Source organism: Gigantopelta aegis, chromosome 3, assembly GCF_016097555.1.
Source record: "Gigantopelta aegis isolate Gae_Host chromosome 3, Gae_host_genome, whole genome shotgun sequence".
Classification (NCBI taxonomy): domain Eukaryota; kingdom Metazoa; phylum Mollusca; class Gastropoda; order Neomphalida; family Peltospiridae; genus Gigantopelta; species Gigantopelta aegis.
In genome coordinates, this window is record NC_054701.1 from 67,307,291 (window position 1) to 67,323,124 (window position 15,834).

The window sequence follows — 15,834 nt, forward strand, 5'->3', positions numbered from 1 at the left end:
TCCGGACAGAGCATTCGGGATAACTCGGCTGATTACGGATTTTAAGAATTCGTGCTTTTTCGGTGACGGTCTTGCTCGTTTTAGGTGACGTAACATTACATTTTCTTCTACAAGATGTAGTAGTACTTAAAACCTAGGACACGCATCAGCACATTATGGCCAATTTCTATATTTTAAATTTTGTAAGATGACATTGTCACTAGATAAAAAGATGTCCCAGTCTAGCAACGTGTATAAAGAACCGGTTTATACTACTCAAAACAAGTTACGGGTCAATGTTTCCAAGTAGACAATTTTGTTTTAAATATGTATTCTACTTTGACAACAAAGCATTAATTTTACTAATCATTAATAGAGAATAATACATGAGTGGCCATTTATCTCACAACCAAATGATACGTTTTATGTCACAGAGTTGTGAGATAAATGCATGGTTACTCATGGTATCAAACGGCCACTCACGTATTATTCAATTTCTTACATAGTCATACGGTATCCTCAAAAAACAGATTTTAATTTAAGCAAATTTTAACATCTTTTTTGATTAAACATTATTTACAGCCGTAGCTAGCTTACCCATCACAGACACATGATTGTCAGGTTAACTGTATATCACAGTGTAATCAATTTCCATTGTTTTTAATTGGATGCATTGCACTGGTGACCAGGTGGCTGGTCATCACCTAGGAGCAATCAGTCGTATGTTTTGAAGTTGTTAACACATGTACGTGTGTTAACAACTGTGTTATCCAAAATAATGCATGGTGTTCTCACCAATGGGTGTGTAAGAAACATGAATATTGAGTATTGTTTGGAAAATGTCAGTGCTGATTTGCATGCATCTGTAACACTGAGACCGGCCTCGGTGGTGTCGTGGTTAGGCCATCGGTCTACAGGCTGGTAGGTACTGGGTTCGGATCCCAGTCGAGGCATGGAATTTTTAATCCAGATACCGACTCCAAACCCTGAGTGAGTGCTCTACATGGCTCATTGGGTAGGTGTCAACCACTTGCACCGACCAGTGATCCATAACTGGTTCAACAAAGGCCATGGTTTGTGCTATCCTGCCTGTGGGAAGCGCAAATAAAAGATCCCTTGCTGCTAATCGGAAAGAGTAGCCCATGTAGTGACGACAGCGGGTTTCCTCTCAAAATCTGTGTGGTCCTTAACCATATGTCTGACGCCATATAACCGTAAATAAAATGTGTTCAGTGCGTCGTTAAATAAAAACATTTCTTTCTTTCTTTCTGTAATACTGAATTAACTGAACATTATTGTACTCTAAAAGTTGTTTAGGGTGGGATGTAACCCAATGGTAAAGCACAGTCGTTCTAGGGTCGATTCCTGTAGCCCATTGGGCTATTTCTTATTCTAGCCAGTGCACCCACCCCCATATTTCTGTATGTTTGTTAATTTAATGTCATAGGCCTTAGAAGTGGGGATGGGTGTATGGGGTACTGGCTTCAGACTCTGAAGATATTGCTTAACCCCATCCCAACCCCACCCCCGCTGAAAAAACTCGAAGTAATATATTAACTGCCCCTACCCCCATCAAGGTTTTGTTATTCCTATTTATTCCAGTTTGTACACAATTAGCTGAAAAAGATACATTTTCATATTCATATATAAATACTCTATACAGTACTGCTTAAAACAAATTTGGCTAAAGCATTTTCAATATGGCTAATAAAAATTCCATTTGGCTAATATTTTGGCTATAGGTATTTTTGATCCAGGGTGAGCCCTGACCACTACTGGTATATCAAAGGCCATAGTATGTGCTGTTCTGTCTGTGGGATGGTGCATATAAAAAATCCCTTTCTACTATTGGAAAAATATAGTGGGTTTTCTCTAGCCGATCGATGTGCAGTAGTGGTGTCATTAAAACAAACTTTAACTTTTTAAACTAAAGTTGTTATTACTATTTCAATTGTTCCAATTGCGAGCACTAAACTGGCTGCTGTGCAGCAAAGTTTGCCTAATAGATGTCAAGAAATGTAACCTGTATCAGCTACAAATATTAACTATGTAACCACAGTATTTTATCAAAACGTGTATACATGTAGAATGATATGTGTGTGTGGAGGAGGGTGGGGTGGGGTGGGGGCGCATGCACTACAGGGGCCTTTCAACTATTACGTAACCCTCTGTCATGGTGACAATGTTTAATGTAAGCATATACGTGCAATATATAATGGTTATAAATCAATTTGAAATGTGGGTATGTGCGTGTCTCCAAGCATTTTGTAATATTGGATGGGTGGGTTATGGTATAGCATTACGGGGGGAGGGAGGGTGTCTAAATTTGACAAAAATAGCATTACAACTTACATAACATTTGAACAGCCCCATAGTGGGAAGGATATAAGAAATTCATTCATTACTTTAACTGAACTTTGGTGGCCATTTAGTTGACTGTTAATGACTTTACCAAAAAAATTACATCAAGAAGTCGGAACTGGTTGGATATAACAGAGATGAAATAACTAGTACAGGTATTTGGAATTCAAAATGTGCTTGAACATGTAATATTATATTTATAATTTACAGAGGAATTGACTGTATATATATGTGGACTGCTACCATTATTAATTCAACTTAAAGCTGGACAACACCTACCGGAGTCTTTGACATAGTAACCATGTGACACTTGGTTGAATGGAAAGTAACCAATGGGGAATTGTTAATCCCAACTTAAGGCTAGACAGCACCTACCAGAGTCTTTAACATAGTAACCATGTGACACTAGGTTGAATGGAAAGTAACCAAAGGGGAATTATTAATCCCAAGTTAAAGCTGGACAGCGCCTACCAGAGTCTTTGACATAGTAACCATGTGACATTAGGTTGAATGGAAAATAACCAAAGGGGAATTATTAATCCCACGTTAAAGCTGGACAGCACCTACCAGAGTCTTTGACATAGTAACCATGTGACATTAGGTTGAATGGAAAGTAACCAAAGGGGAATTATTAATCCCAAGTTAAAGCTGGACAGCACCTACCAGAGTCTTTGACATAGTAACCATGTGACACTAGGTTGAATGGAAAGTAACCAAAGGGGAATTGTTAATTCCAACTTAAGGCTAGACAGCACCTACCAGTCAGATATTGCAACCATATAACATTAGATTAAATGGAAAATAACCAGAAGAGAATTAATAATCCCATAATCCATCACACCTCAGTGCTGAGCTGAGTACTGCTTCAGTCATGGCTGTTTTATTGAATTTACACAATCACCACTTTGTTTTATGACAGGATGTGCAAACAACATTTATGCAAATACATTATGTAATGTAATACATTAATACTATAATAACCAAGTTGTAAACAAAAGGGCTGTGGTAACACATGGTCTGTGCTTTGTCCTTTCTTTGAGTAACCAGATGACAGATATGTGTTTGTGTAGTTCAGTGATACACTTGTGTAAAGTTGATACTGTCTATGTTTATGTGTCGTTTTTACAAAATAAAAAGGTGAGATATATAGGTACAGGGTTTGAATTTGTTGGAGGCATCACAGACTGACTGAAACTTTTTTTACATGTCCATATACCACAAAGGTTTTGAACATGCCTGTCCCGGGCGTAACTTCTGACGTCGCCAGTGACCAAGTCCGGGCCAGCAGGGGGGTGGGAGGGGGAAGTAAGTTTGAGGTGGGTGGAATTTGGTATAAAAATTTAGAAGTTAGTCAGAAACCTAAGACCAAAAGCAGCTGATTCACTCACTCTATTTATGTCTTGAAAAACTTAAAGTCCAAACATAATTTTGAAAAAGCTTTGCCAAAAAGGTTTTAAGGGCCATGTATTATTCTATTTCTTACATATCCACAAAAACCAGGTTTTAAGCAAATTTTAACATCTTTTTCGACTAAATGTTATTTACAGCTGTAGTTAACTTACACGTCACAGACACATGATTGTCAGGTTAACTATATTTCACAAAAAAAGAAGAAAAGAAATGTTTTATTTAACGACGCACTCAACACATTTTATTTACGGTTATATGGCGTCAGACATATGGTTAAGGACCACAGATTTTGAGAGGAAACCCGCTGTCACCACATAGGCTACTCTTTTATGACAGGCAGCAAGGGATCTTTTATTTGCGCTTCCCACAGGCAGGATAGCACAAACCATGGCCTTTGTTGAACCAGTTATGGATCACTGGTCGGTGCAAGTGGTTTACACCTACCCATTGAGCCTTGTGGAGCACTCACTCAGGGTTTGGAGTCGGTATCTGGATTAAAACCCCATGCCTCGACTGGGATCCGAACCCAGTACCTACCAGCCTGTAGACCGATGGCTAACCACGACGCCACCGAGGCCGGTTTTGTATGTCACAATGTAATCTATTTCCACTGTGTTGTTTTTAATTGGATGCATTGCACTGGTGACCTGGTCATCGCCTAGGAGCAATCAGTAGTATGTTTTGAAATTGTTAACACATGTTAACATGTACATGTGTTAACAACTATGTGTTACCAAAAATAATGCATGGTGTTCTCACCAACGGGTGTGTAGGGTGTATACTACCAAATCAAATCCCATAGACGACAATAGTAACATATGCGGCTAAAACTCCTACCTGCAACGTATCAACCGACATAAACGCCACGGATATAAATACTACCACCCCTTACACTTAAAGTGAATCAGAAAAAAATGGGGGTCAAGCTGCTCGTTTCTGAGATAACGGGTAGCGTCTATGACTACACTAGTTTTACAGGTACCCCATACATGTTTCAAGCACAAGGCTACTTGACACATTGGTACTAGATGAAATAAAATTGCACATTTATTTTACCCAGATGAAACTATTATTTTTTACAACCAACACACTCACATTTATAACCAATCACAGGACTTGTGGTGTTCACTTCTCTATCAAAAGTTCGGTGCACCTCGAACTTTGACCCAGTCGGAACTTATTTGGTATAGTACTACCTGTAAGAAACATGAATATTGAGTATTATTTGGAAAATGTCGGTGCTGACTTGCATGCATCTGTAACACTGAATTAACCGAACATTATTGTACTCTAAAAGTTGTTTAGGGTGGGATGTAATCCAGTGTTAAAGCACTTGCTTGATGTACAGTCGGTCTGGGGTTGGGCTATTTCTCATTCTAGCCAGTGCACCACTACTGGTATATCAAAGGCCATGGTATGTGCTGTTCTGTCTGTGGGATGGTGCATATAAAAGATACCTTTCTACTATTGGAAAAATATAGTGGGTTTTCTCTAGCCGATCAATGTGCAGTAGTGGTGTCATTAAAACAAACTTTAACTTTTTAAACTAAAGTTGTTATTACTATTTAAATTCAAATTCAAATTCAAATTGTGAGCACTAAACTGGCTGCTATGCAGCAAAGTTTGCCTAATAGATGTCAAGAAATTTCAGGGGCATAGGCTGGGGATGTCCGGGGTGTTCGGACGAACACCCCGCTGAAGCAAATGGTCCGCTTTCAGTACTAAAACATACAGGTTTATAAATATGGAGTTTCGGGTAGTGCAAAAACAAAATAGAAAAAGGTCCACTTTGTTCATATTCGAACCCCCCCAGGTCCAGATCACGCTACGCCCTTGAATGTAACATGTATCAGCTAAAAATATTAACTATGTCACCTCAGTATTTTATCAGAACATATATACATGTAGAATGATATGTGTGTGGAGGAGGTGGGGGGGGGGGGGAGGTGCACATACTATAGGATCCATTCAAATATTACGTAACACTGTCATGGCGACAATGTTTAATGTAGACGTATACATGTATGCAATATATAATGATTATAAATCGGGAAATTATGGTCTATCATTACAGGGGGGAGGGTAGGTGTCTAAATTTTACAAAAATAGCGTTACGTAAGATTTGAAGGGCCGCATAGTGGGAAGGATATATAAGAAATTCACTTGCTACTTTAACTGAACTTTGGTGACCATTTAGTGGACTGTTAATGACTTTACCAAAAATATTATATCAAGAACCTTTTGGATATAACAGAGGAAATAACTAGTACAGGTATTTGAAATTCAAAATGAGCTTGAACATGTCATATAATTTACCGAGGTATTGGTTATGTACATATGGACTGCTTCCATTATTAATGCTTAACAACTTAAAGGTAGGGTCAACTCAAACAAGAGCCTTATGTGTTGGAAAGATGCATACCCAGACCACCAACACACTACACATAGCAAATGAAAAACGCGTAATTTTAGAGTTGATAAAAAAACATGATTATTCCTGCTAACTGGGGGCAGCCATTTTGTTTCGTTTTTGTGACGTCCGGTGGGATAGCTTGGGGCTAAGTGACGTCAGCTCCTGACCATCTCCTGTATGTACAGTGTAAACAAAAGCAGTAATTTTCGACAAGGAGCTTCTCTTTGATCAACCTGACTTGTAAAACAGCATAAATGACGTAATAATATAATAAACTATTTAACTAAATATATTTCAAGTTGCATTAACGGAACAAAATGGGGTTATAGTATTTTTCTCTGTTTAATAATCCAAAGGAAAAATGTACACTATTACGCCTATTGATATGCTACGTTGGAGCAAAAACAATAATTTTCTTTTCTTTGGGACTACGTAACTGGTCATTTCTGTGGTTGTAGATGGCAAAGTCTACTTAATCAATAGTTTGACAGAACTATTCACAGTAATAAACCATGTCCATTACAATTTTAGGGGCGACAGGTAATATTCCACAATACCGGTATGTATTTTTGTGTCTAGACAGCACGTCAATTAATTGGCTCGTCTGGTTACCAATCAAATACACACCTGCCAATCAGAAATCACAGGTAGAAGCAACTAACAGCATAGACCAATTAACTAAGAAAACACTCCGTGTATCATTTCAGTACGTAGGTTAATGCATGGGGGAAACACTGTTAATTGTTTCGACTTGTTGTGTAGCCACTTTGACAATGGTATTTTATTTTGTATTGAAAAATAATATATATAGTGCTGGATATACTTACTGTTGGCTTACTGGGATGTGTATTATTACAGAACATTGCAATGTATGACTATTTATCATCCCGCAAAAACCAGGTAGATTGTGTTTCTCTAGTTCTAAGGCTCATTCCTGACGTGACGCGTTAAGTATTACGTAACCACCAGCTCGCCAGAGGGAGTACTCACTGAGATGGTACAAAATGGCTGCACCCGTTATATATAATAGTCATCACATTTAACCATTTTATTAATTAACTATACGATTATACGTGTTGATATTAAGCAATAATGTGCATTATATATCGTTGAATATGCATACCAGGCCAAATGCCTTAATTGTCCTCTCCTTTAAAGCTGGACAGCACTGACCAGAGTCTTTGACATATAGTAACCATTAGGTCTGGACTGGACTGGAAACTCTATTAACGTGCCCCTATCCACGAAGGTTCAGGCACGCCCACTACAGATTTAGTCTCTGACTTCGCCAGTGACTAACTCCGGAGCAGGTGGGGGGGGGGGGGGGGTAAGTTTGAGGTGGGCGGAATTTGGAAAAAAGCCATTTAGTAAGGTCAACGCGAGCGCAGACCAAATAGCAGACACTTCGCAAAATTGAAGTACACCGAGTAGGAGCCGTGTTCTGATTGGCTGAATTTCGATTCCTCGGTGAAGCCTGTATTTTACCTAAGTCTACAAAGAGTAACTGCCTCCAAATACATGTCCGGACTCTAAAATTTAACCCAAAATAGTTAAGACTGCTCAGCCAAAAGGTTTTTAAGGTGATTTTGAGCAATTGAACGGGCACCAAAGTAAAATGCGTTAGACTACTTATAAAAAAAATAAACATAAGAATTTTGAACTGCTTCCAAAACGTTTAAAGTCTAACTAGCCCAAAAAAAGATGTTGATACCTGTCCTAGGAAAGGTTGTTAGTGGGGATGTCGTCAAGGAGAGGTGATGAACAGGGTCGAATCCAGATGGTGGAGGGCATGCCAGTGTGTGGTCTTGGCGATGCTCTCGGTGAGTGGACGGTAGTCTTCCCCGGCAACGGTCTTAATGACGCGGTGGATGGTCAGGTTGTCCATTTCATCGAGAAGCATCCCTTGGTGGAAAATTCCCCTCCGGCGAACGGTGAGACAGATGCCTCTCCCATCTTTCATCGTAATCCTGCGCACCGAGTACTCTCCTTCCGTCTGTGGCAGAGGTTGGTACGTATCCTGTAATGGCTCACAGAGCAGCTGGCGAACGTCCCCAATGTTGGTCTTGACCAGCCTCGAATCACGCGTTGGTAGTTTGCCTGCCTGCAGTGACCAAGGCTGACCAGTGGGCGGATCTTCTATTGGCGGTGAAGTAGGTGTAGGCGGTTGTGTCGGTGGACTTGGCTTGGCTGGTTGGTCGCCTGGAGACACAACCGCCTTTCGTTTTCCAACGGCCACAAGACGGGCCTGGGTCTCTACAGCGCCACTCTTCCTGGGTGGGGGTGGCATCGCTGGAATCTCGGGGGTTGAAGTTGTCGGAGTTGTGGGGGGCGATTCCATCAGGGCCTGGTTAAGGACCGTGTCCGCCACTGGCGAGTCGACAACTGGGTCCAGCAGAGCTGGAACAACTGGCCTCGCTGGTGTTGACTGGGGCTTGGGGTGTACAACGGGAAAAGTCGCCGCCGGTAGTTGAGCTACCGGTTTTGACCTCCCCCGGTCCGCCCCTGGTGCGTCCGTCTTCCTCCTCCTTCTCCTCCTGGGTGGTTTCTTTGCTGGGTCACCGTACACCAAGGTCACGGTTGCCCGTGGCCCGGTGTACGTGATGCGGTATTCCAACAGTACTCCGTATGAAGCAATGAGTCCCCCCAGGTGGGGGGGGGGGGGGGGGTAGCTCGAGAGAGCAGGCGCACACGTCCTGCTTCATCTTTGCCAAAAATCGGAAATGCAAGAATCGAAATGAACCATTAGGTTGAATGGAAAGTAACAAGAAGAGAATTAATAATCCCATAATCCATCACACCTCAGACCAGTGGTGAGCTGAGTACTGCTTCAGTCATGGCTGTTTTATTGAATTTATACAATCACCACTTTGTTTTATGACAGGATGTGCTTTGTCCTTTCTTTGAGTAACCCGGTGACAGATGCGTGTTTGTGTAGTTCAGTGATACACGTGTAAAGTTGATACAGTTTAGGTTTTTGTCTCGTCTTTACAAAGTAAAAAGGTAAGATATATAGCCATAATATAGATACAGGGGTTGAATTTTTTGGAGGCATGGCAAATGTTGCCTTAAAATTTTAATAACAGAAATGAAGGCACCATGGCAAGTTGTAGGGTCTCTAAGGCATAACTGGTTGCAAGCATGTTTGGTCACTGAAAATTGAGGTACAAAAGTTTAGCAAATTGTGTCACCAAACCAATTCTTTCGTAAATTTGTATTCTTGTTCATAATTACAAATACTTCTACCACATGGGATGTATGGAAAGGGAATGGTGGCAAACTAAGTGGGACATCATTTTTGTTTTGCCATTGACAACATCCAATTTGTGGGACACAATGGCTAGTAAGGAGGGCAACCACAACCATCGATGCCATGGTCAGATTTGAGCCCTGTACATATAGATATACTGTATTACCTTTCTGGCAGTGGTGAAAACTACAATTTTTGCAGTCATGTTTAGCTTCATTTCTCTCATTGAATAAGTTTATGGTAAGTAAGGAATTTGATTCTGTGTGATTCTTATTCATTTATACTTAAGTGGATTCGGTTATAGATAAATGAAAACTGTGTTGTAGTTGTCACATATTCTTTTTTTTATTTTATTTTATTATTATATTATTTTATTATATTTTATTATATTTATATTATATTTATATTATATTTTATTTTATTTTATTTTATTTTTTTTTAAATTTATTGTCTCCAGAAACAAGAGCAATGTCAAGTTTGGGGGCCTCGAATCATTACTGTACAATTGTATGCAGTATACAGTTTTTTTTGTGTAATATAAAAATAAAATACTTTTTTGAAAATATATAGATAAATCAAATTCGAACCCCCCCCCCCCCAAAAAAAAACCCCATCACATCCCCAAAACATCACATATTCAACTCGAGCAGATGAATGAATTATAAATGACAATATGCCAGCACAAAAGTATATATTTATAGGATATAAAACAAGCTTTCATTTCGTATCATGTTTATGCCTTGAGTGAAATAATTTTCAATTGTCACAAGCTTATTTTATGAGGGGCATAAACATGATATGAAATGATAGTGAGTTTAATATCCTATTAATTACCCATAATTGATCTTAATGTATATCACTCGATTCATTGATGTTCCTATTAGGTTGTAGTGCGCCAATCGATGACGTCATCGGTTGACGCCGAAGTGTTACGTCCCACTTTGCATTCTAGTGGGACATATCACTTTGATATGTACCAAGATAGTTTTAACCATATGGGTAATAATATCTGCTATTGTATGTCAAACAAATGTAGTCTAGTGAGGCGTCCTTTTTTTTAAAGTGTGCCTTCTATTATCTAATATGGAACTGGTCAAAATATCGTCTATGGGTTATATAACATTAGGCTTATCCATCTGTCTGTTCATTTATCCATACATCAAATCCATTCACCTACTCAAAAGCCCGCCCACCCAAAATCCATCCATCCATCCATCCATCCATCTAAAAACTCGCTGACCCATCTATTCATCCTTCCATCCAATCCATCGTTTATCCATACATCCTTTGATTTATCCATCTATTGCTGGGATAGATCCCCATTGGGCTATTTCTCATTCCAGCCAGTACACCACGACTGGTGTGGTATGTGCTATCCTGTGTGTGGGATGATGCATATAAAAGATTCCTTGCTACTAATTAAAAAATGTAGTGGGTTTCCTCACTATAACTGTGACAAAAATGACCATATGTTTGACATCCAGTAGCCGATGATTAACCATTTTGTATTCATCTATCCATCCACTCAACCAGTCGGTCCATCCATCCATCCATCCATCCATCTATCCCGTAATTAATTTTATTGAGGATATTAACACTTAACCAATAACCATTACATTTAAAATGTGTAAGTGTACACAAACATAGTTTGTCAGTTAAATTATGATTTGGTCCGTTTACTATGGAATGACCCATGTATGCTGTTAATTGTCATTGCAGGTGTTTAGTGTTGACATCAGTACATCGCTTGGCCCAGCATAGTGCACAAAGTAGGACGATTTATTAACAATGTCGGCATCAGAAGTGAGTAAAAAATCAATCAGTTCCAAATGATATCTTACTTGTTACATCCACCAGCTGTTACATCCACCAGCTGCCAAAATCACCAATACCGAATTGTAAACACAACTGGCAAATTTTATTTTAATTTGGCAGACAAATGTTCATGTTATAATTGATATATTGGTTAGAAAATAATGGTGTGTTTCTGCAATTTTTTTTTTAATTTAATACATAATTTGGAAAAAATGTCTGCTTACCCAGAACTAGCCCTGAATTGGCAAATCTATTTGAATATGCAAAAATAATTTCATTTAATGATTAATATTTAGTTGGAAAATAACTGTGTTTCTGCATTTTTTGAAGTTTAATAGATAATTTGGCAACATTTTCTGCTTACCCAGAACTAGCCCTGCTGTCACTTTTCCTTGGACTCAGTTTGTACATCAGACACGAGACAACATTATTTCATGTCCAGGAGTCGGGCGTATAAAATTAAAAACATTCATGCTCTAGACTTTAGCCAAATTTTATTTCATTTGTACTTATTTTCATGCTTATATCTAATTAGCATGTGTCCTGGGCACACACCTTGGCTATCTGGGCCATCTGTCCAAGACAGTGGGTTAGTTGTTAGTGGTTAGTGAGAGAGAAGACAGTGTAGTGGTCTTACACTTGCTCTGGGTGGGAGCCAGTCACAGGCATAGGAAGGTGCCAAAAAGTGTGTGTGTGTGTGGGGGGGGGGGGGGGGTTGGGGGGGACACACATATAAATACATGTATAAATACATAAAAAGCATTGCTGCTCCCACAAAGTGGTGGTGGTGGGGGGGGGGGCACATGTCCCCTTGCCACCCCACCCCTCCGCTTCCTACACCAATGCCTGCGAACCCAGTACCTACCAGTCTTATGTCCGATGACTTAAGCACAACACCACCTAGGTCGGTTTTTAACAAAGTTTCCGATACCAACTACATGTAGATGCTAGTGCAGGGCTCAGACTTATGAATTTGTTACCAATGGCAATTTTAAAACGTTTTTGTCCAAAGCAAAATGCTTACTTACAGTATAATTTTAAATTGGAAATGTCTTCAACAAATATATTTTTAAAAAAGCTCCATGCGCCAATGGCAGTAATTTTTATCCATCGGCAAAAAATATCTGTCGGTAAAGCCCAGAATTTCGAGTTGGATCATGGAGCTTTATGGAAAATAAAAATGGATAAATAATAATTCCCCCCCCCCCCCCCCCCCCATTTGAGATAACATAATTTTTCCCTTATTTGACATAACATAATTTACATAAAACCATAATGATTGTAATATTGTTAGATGATGATAATAATGATTAAAATATGGGGAAATCCTTTTAAAAATTCATGGATAAAGCCTTTTCTATCACTATACAAAGAAAAATTAATCCACTTTGCATGATGGATAGCTGAGATATGTCCCCAAGAGAGCATGCTTGAACCATAATTGGTGGTATAAGCATGTACATCAAGTTAACATGAAATAATATGTATTGTTTCTCTGCCAGGCAACAGAAGCAAAACGCGCCAGACTGACGGTTGATGATCACAAGAATGACTTGTCCAGTGTTAGTATATGCAGTGCACCACACAAGGAAATTAGGCCTAGATCACATTATATGATGCGATGCAACTCCAGGGCTTCTAGATTATGGTAGCCCCACTCCTGTGGCTAGTGATATTCAATGTTGGGCTAGTTAATAATTACTAGTTAATAAACGGCTAGTGAACTTTTTTGGTCAAATGTTGCAGTTAAGTCTATTTTATAAATATGAATATCTTGCCCCCACCTCAACCCCCATTGTTAGTGTTTTTAAGCTATATCTCCTTGTTTAGGTGACATATCTGATTATTACTATTATTTAGTCAAATTTTATCAACTTAAAGAGAATAAGGGCTAGTGAATTTTTAATTGTGGCTAGTAAATGTTTTAAATCACTGATCCCATGGCTAGTGGATTTTATAAATATTCTAGAAGCCGTGACTGCAATTCAATTTTAGTCTTCTTGACAGCATTTGATGGCCGTCATAGTTTGTGAACAGGTCATGCCTCATGACACGATGTGACTGTACAGTTGAGTCGCGTCGTCTGATGTGATCTAGGCTTTAGACTGCCTAAAACTTTCTCTTTGTAGGTTGGCACTGAATATAATCAGCAGAATGATTCAGCATAATCAAGCTTGTTGCCTGTATGCTTGTAGGGTGGGAAGTTGAGGGTTGTGTGGGGTTGCAAAGGGAGGCAGGGTGGGTGGAAAAGGAGGGTGGGTGGTGATTCAAAGCATTTTGCACTAAAGCTACATGTAGATCTCAAATGCTGTAATCTTGTTTGAAGTTTATATTATTATGTATATGCAAATATAATAATTTATCATCCATTAAAAGCTTTTCTAGGAGATATCGCTGACACTATAATTTGCGATATTCTCCTAAGAGATATTGCTTCTTTTTGTTATGTCACTGTGTATGTTTCAGCGCTAAACCTAACATTAATGACATCATGCCACTGTCGTTCTGCTAGTTAACGAGTTTACACTGTCAAATATAGTGACATTCAACCCATATTACTGACATTGTTTACAATTGTCACAAATGAAAAGAATGATAATGGATGATAAAAAGAATACCCCCTCGTGTCTTATGATATTATAATTTATGAGCACTCATTGATAAAAGTATAAAAATCCTCAGCAAGCCTTGGCTTTCATGCTTTTATCAACTCGTTCTAACAAATTATGATATCACAAGACACTCAGGGAGTATCCTCTATATACTCTCTGACAAACTTGATAACTTTTTTCATCAGTGCATATGTATACTCTGTTACATCCTTTCCTATTGTTTTACCATATAAAAAGTGTATTATTACGGTATATTCGTGTCATAATTCTATTTCCTTTTATATTTTCCACATGTGTTTCGTTCAAAATATCCAAATATAGTTACCTGAATAATCCTGCTACTTACAAAAAAGAAGTGCAATTTGGTGGGGTGGGTACTGTGACGTAATTTGTTTTGGTTCGAGATATGAATGCAAGAAAGTAATCTCAATTCAAGCAACCAGATACATGTAGCTGGATAGTGTATAGATGGGGAAAAAAAAATCAATTATTTATATTGGGCGATTGAAAAAAGAAATCCCACTTTTTAAAGTTGAATAGCGGGGAAAGTATGCAATGTAGAACAGTAAAATATTGCACAAAACTAGTTTGTTGTGTTGGTGGTACAATTTTCATTTTGATATATACATGTATCTTACTTTTAACATAGTGCATGATGCAAAACATGATGTGAAAAAAGGCTATACCAATGAGAACCTACTCAACGTCTACCATATATCAGGAAACATTTTCTTCAGTATCACGTCACGATTCGCTACACAAGTTTCAGAGATCGCTACACAATCTTACAACAGTAAACAGTAATTGCTAAATTGACTAGAAATATTGCTAATCAAGATTTTGAAAACAAAATGTTCCCTGTATGTGCTAAAAACAAACGTTGATTGGTCCACCATTTTCTTCTCTTACAGCCCATACTCTTAATGCAGGATGAAAAACACTAAATTATCGCCCCCCACCCCCACCCCCCCCAGTATGGCAATTTTTGTTTTAAGCACTCCAACAGGTCCACACAACTGCTGTCACCTTTCTAGGAGAGATTTATTTAATCACCCAATAATAATATATATATACAAAATGTGTATTTTAAAAGTAATTCATTTTCTGTTCATGTAAGTATGAACTTTAATAAATACTGCACACATTGTATGACTACATAAAAACCAAACAAACCTTATCGTACCATCCAGCATGAGCCTGATAGTTTGGGGCTGCATTCAGCCAGATTGAACAGGAAAATATCTGCTAGACTGGTTTATGTGCTTCACGTTAAACCAAATGGCCAGGCCATGTCGGTAACCAATCAAACAGTTTGCAAATGTTAGCGAAATGTTCGCTGGCTGAACTTAGGTAACACATGTATGTCCATTCGAGAAAATATATTAGAAATAATTGTAAACAAAGCTGTTTGCATAATGCACTGAATCTGTTGCAGATACAGAATTTGAATTCATTTTCACAGCAGGACAGCTGATATAATGAATATGCAGTGAATGGATGTGTGGAATTCATATGAAACTACTCAGTCAAATTTTTTGAGCATCTATGGGACGATAAATTTAGTGAATTATCATTAAAGGGACATGCCCTAGTTTTTAAACAGTTATCAACACACTACGGGTATATTTGGTGTTACTATTAGAGCTGTGTTTGATAACTGAAATCATTCTCAAATGTACGATGTGGTTTTTCGTTTCTTCTCTTTTGAAGAGTATATATTAGAAATAATTGTAAACAAAGCTGTGTGCATAATGCATTGCAGATACAGAATTTGAATTCATTTGTCACAGCAGGACAGCTGATATAATGAATAGTAGTGAATGGGATAATGTGGAAATTCATATTTATCGGGGACTTCGTCATCCGTACTCTGCTTGTGTCTTCAATGGTCAGTGAAGGTGTTTAGATTAGTCAATATTTTTGTACTATTTGAAATGCTTTTTTGATGATATTGTTTAAATTATCCATTTCCGTACATTTGAAATGCATTTCTCAAT

At 38.5% G+C, this 15,834-nt stretch overlaps 1 protein-coding gene across 2 annotated transcripts in view; it reads left to right on the top strand.

The window, feature by feature from the left end:
* Nucleotides 1-24: 24 nt before the first annotated feature.
* LOC121368719 (argininosuccinate lyase-like) overlaps nucleotides 25-15,834 on the top strand; it is a 38,303-nt gene continuing 22,493 nt past the window's right edge. Inside the window, exons 1-3 of one of the 2 annotated variants that reach the window (XM_041493465.1) lie at nucleotides 27-84; nucleotides 11,130-11,213; nucleotides 12,728-12,787. In XM_041493465.1, coding sequence (XP_041349399.1) covers nucleotides 12,762-12,787 — 26 coding nt within the window. In that variant the 5' untranslated portion in view covers nucleotides 27-84; nucleotides 11,130-11,213; nucleotides 12,728-12,761. Of the gene's footprint in view, nucleotides 85-11,129; nucleotides 11,214-12,727; nucleotides 12,788-15,834 lie in introns of both variants that reach the window. The other variant, XM_041493466.1, reaches the window with a different exon arrangement.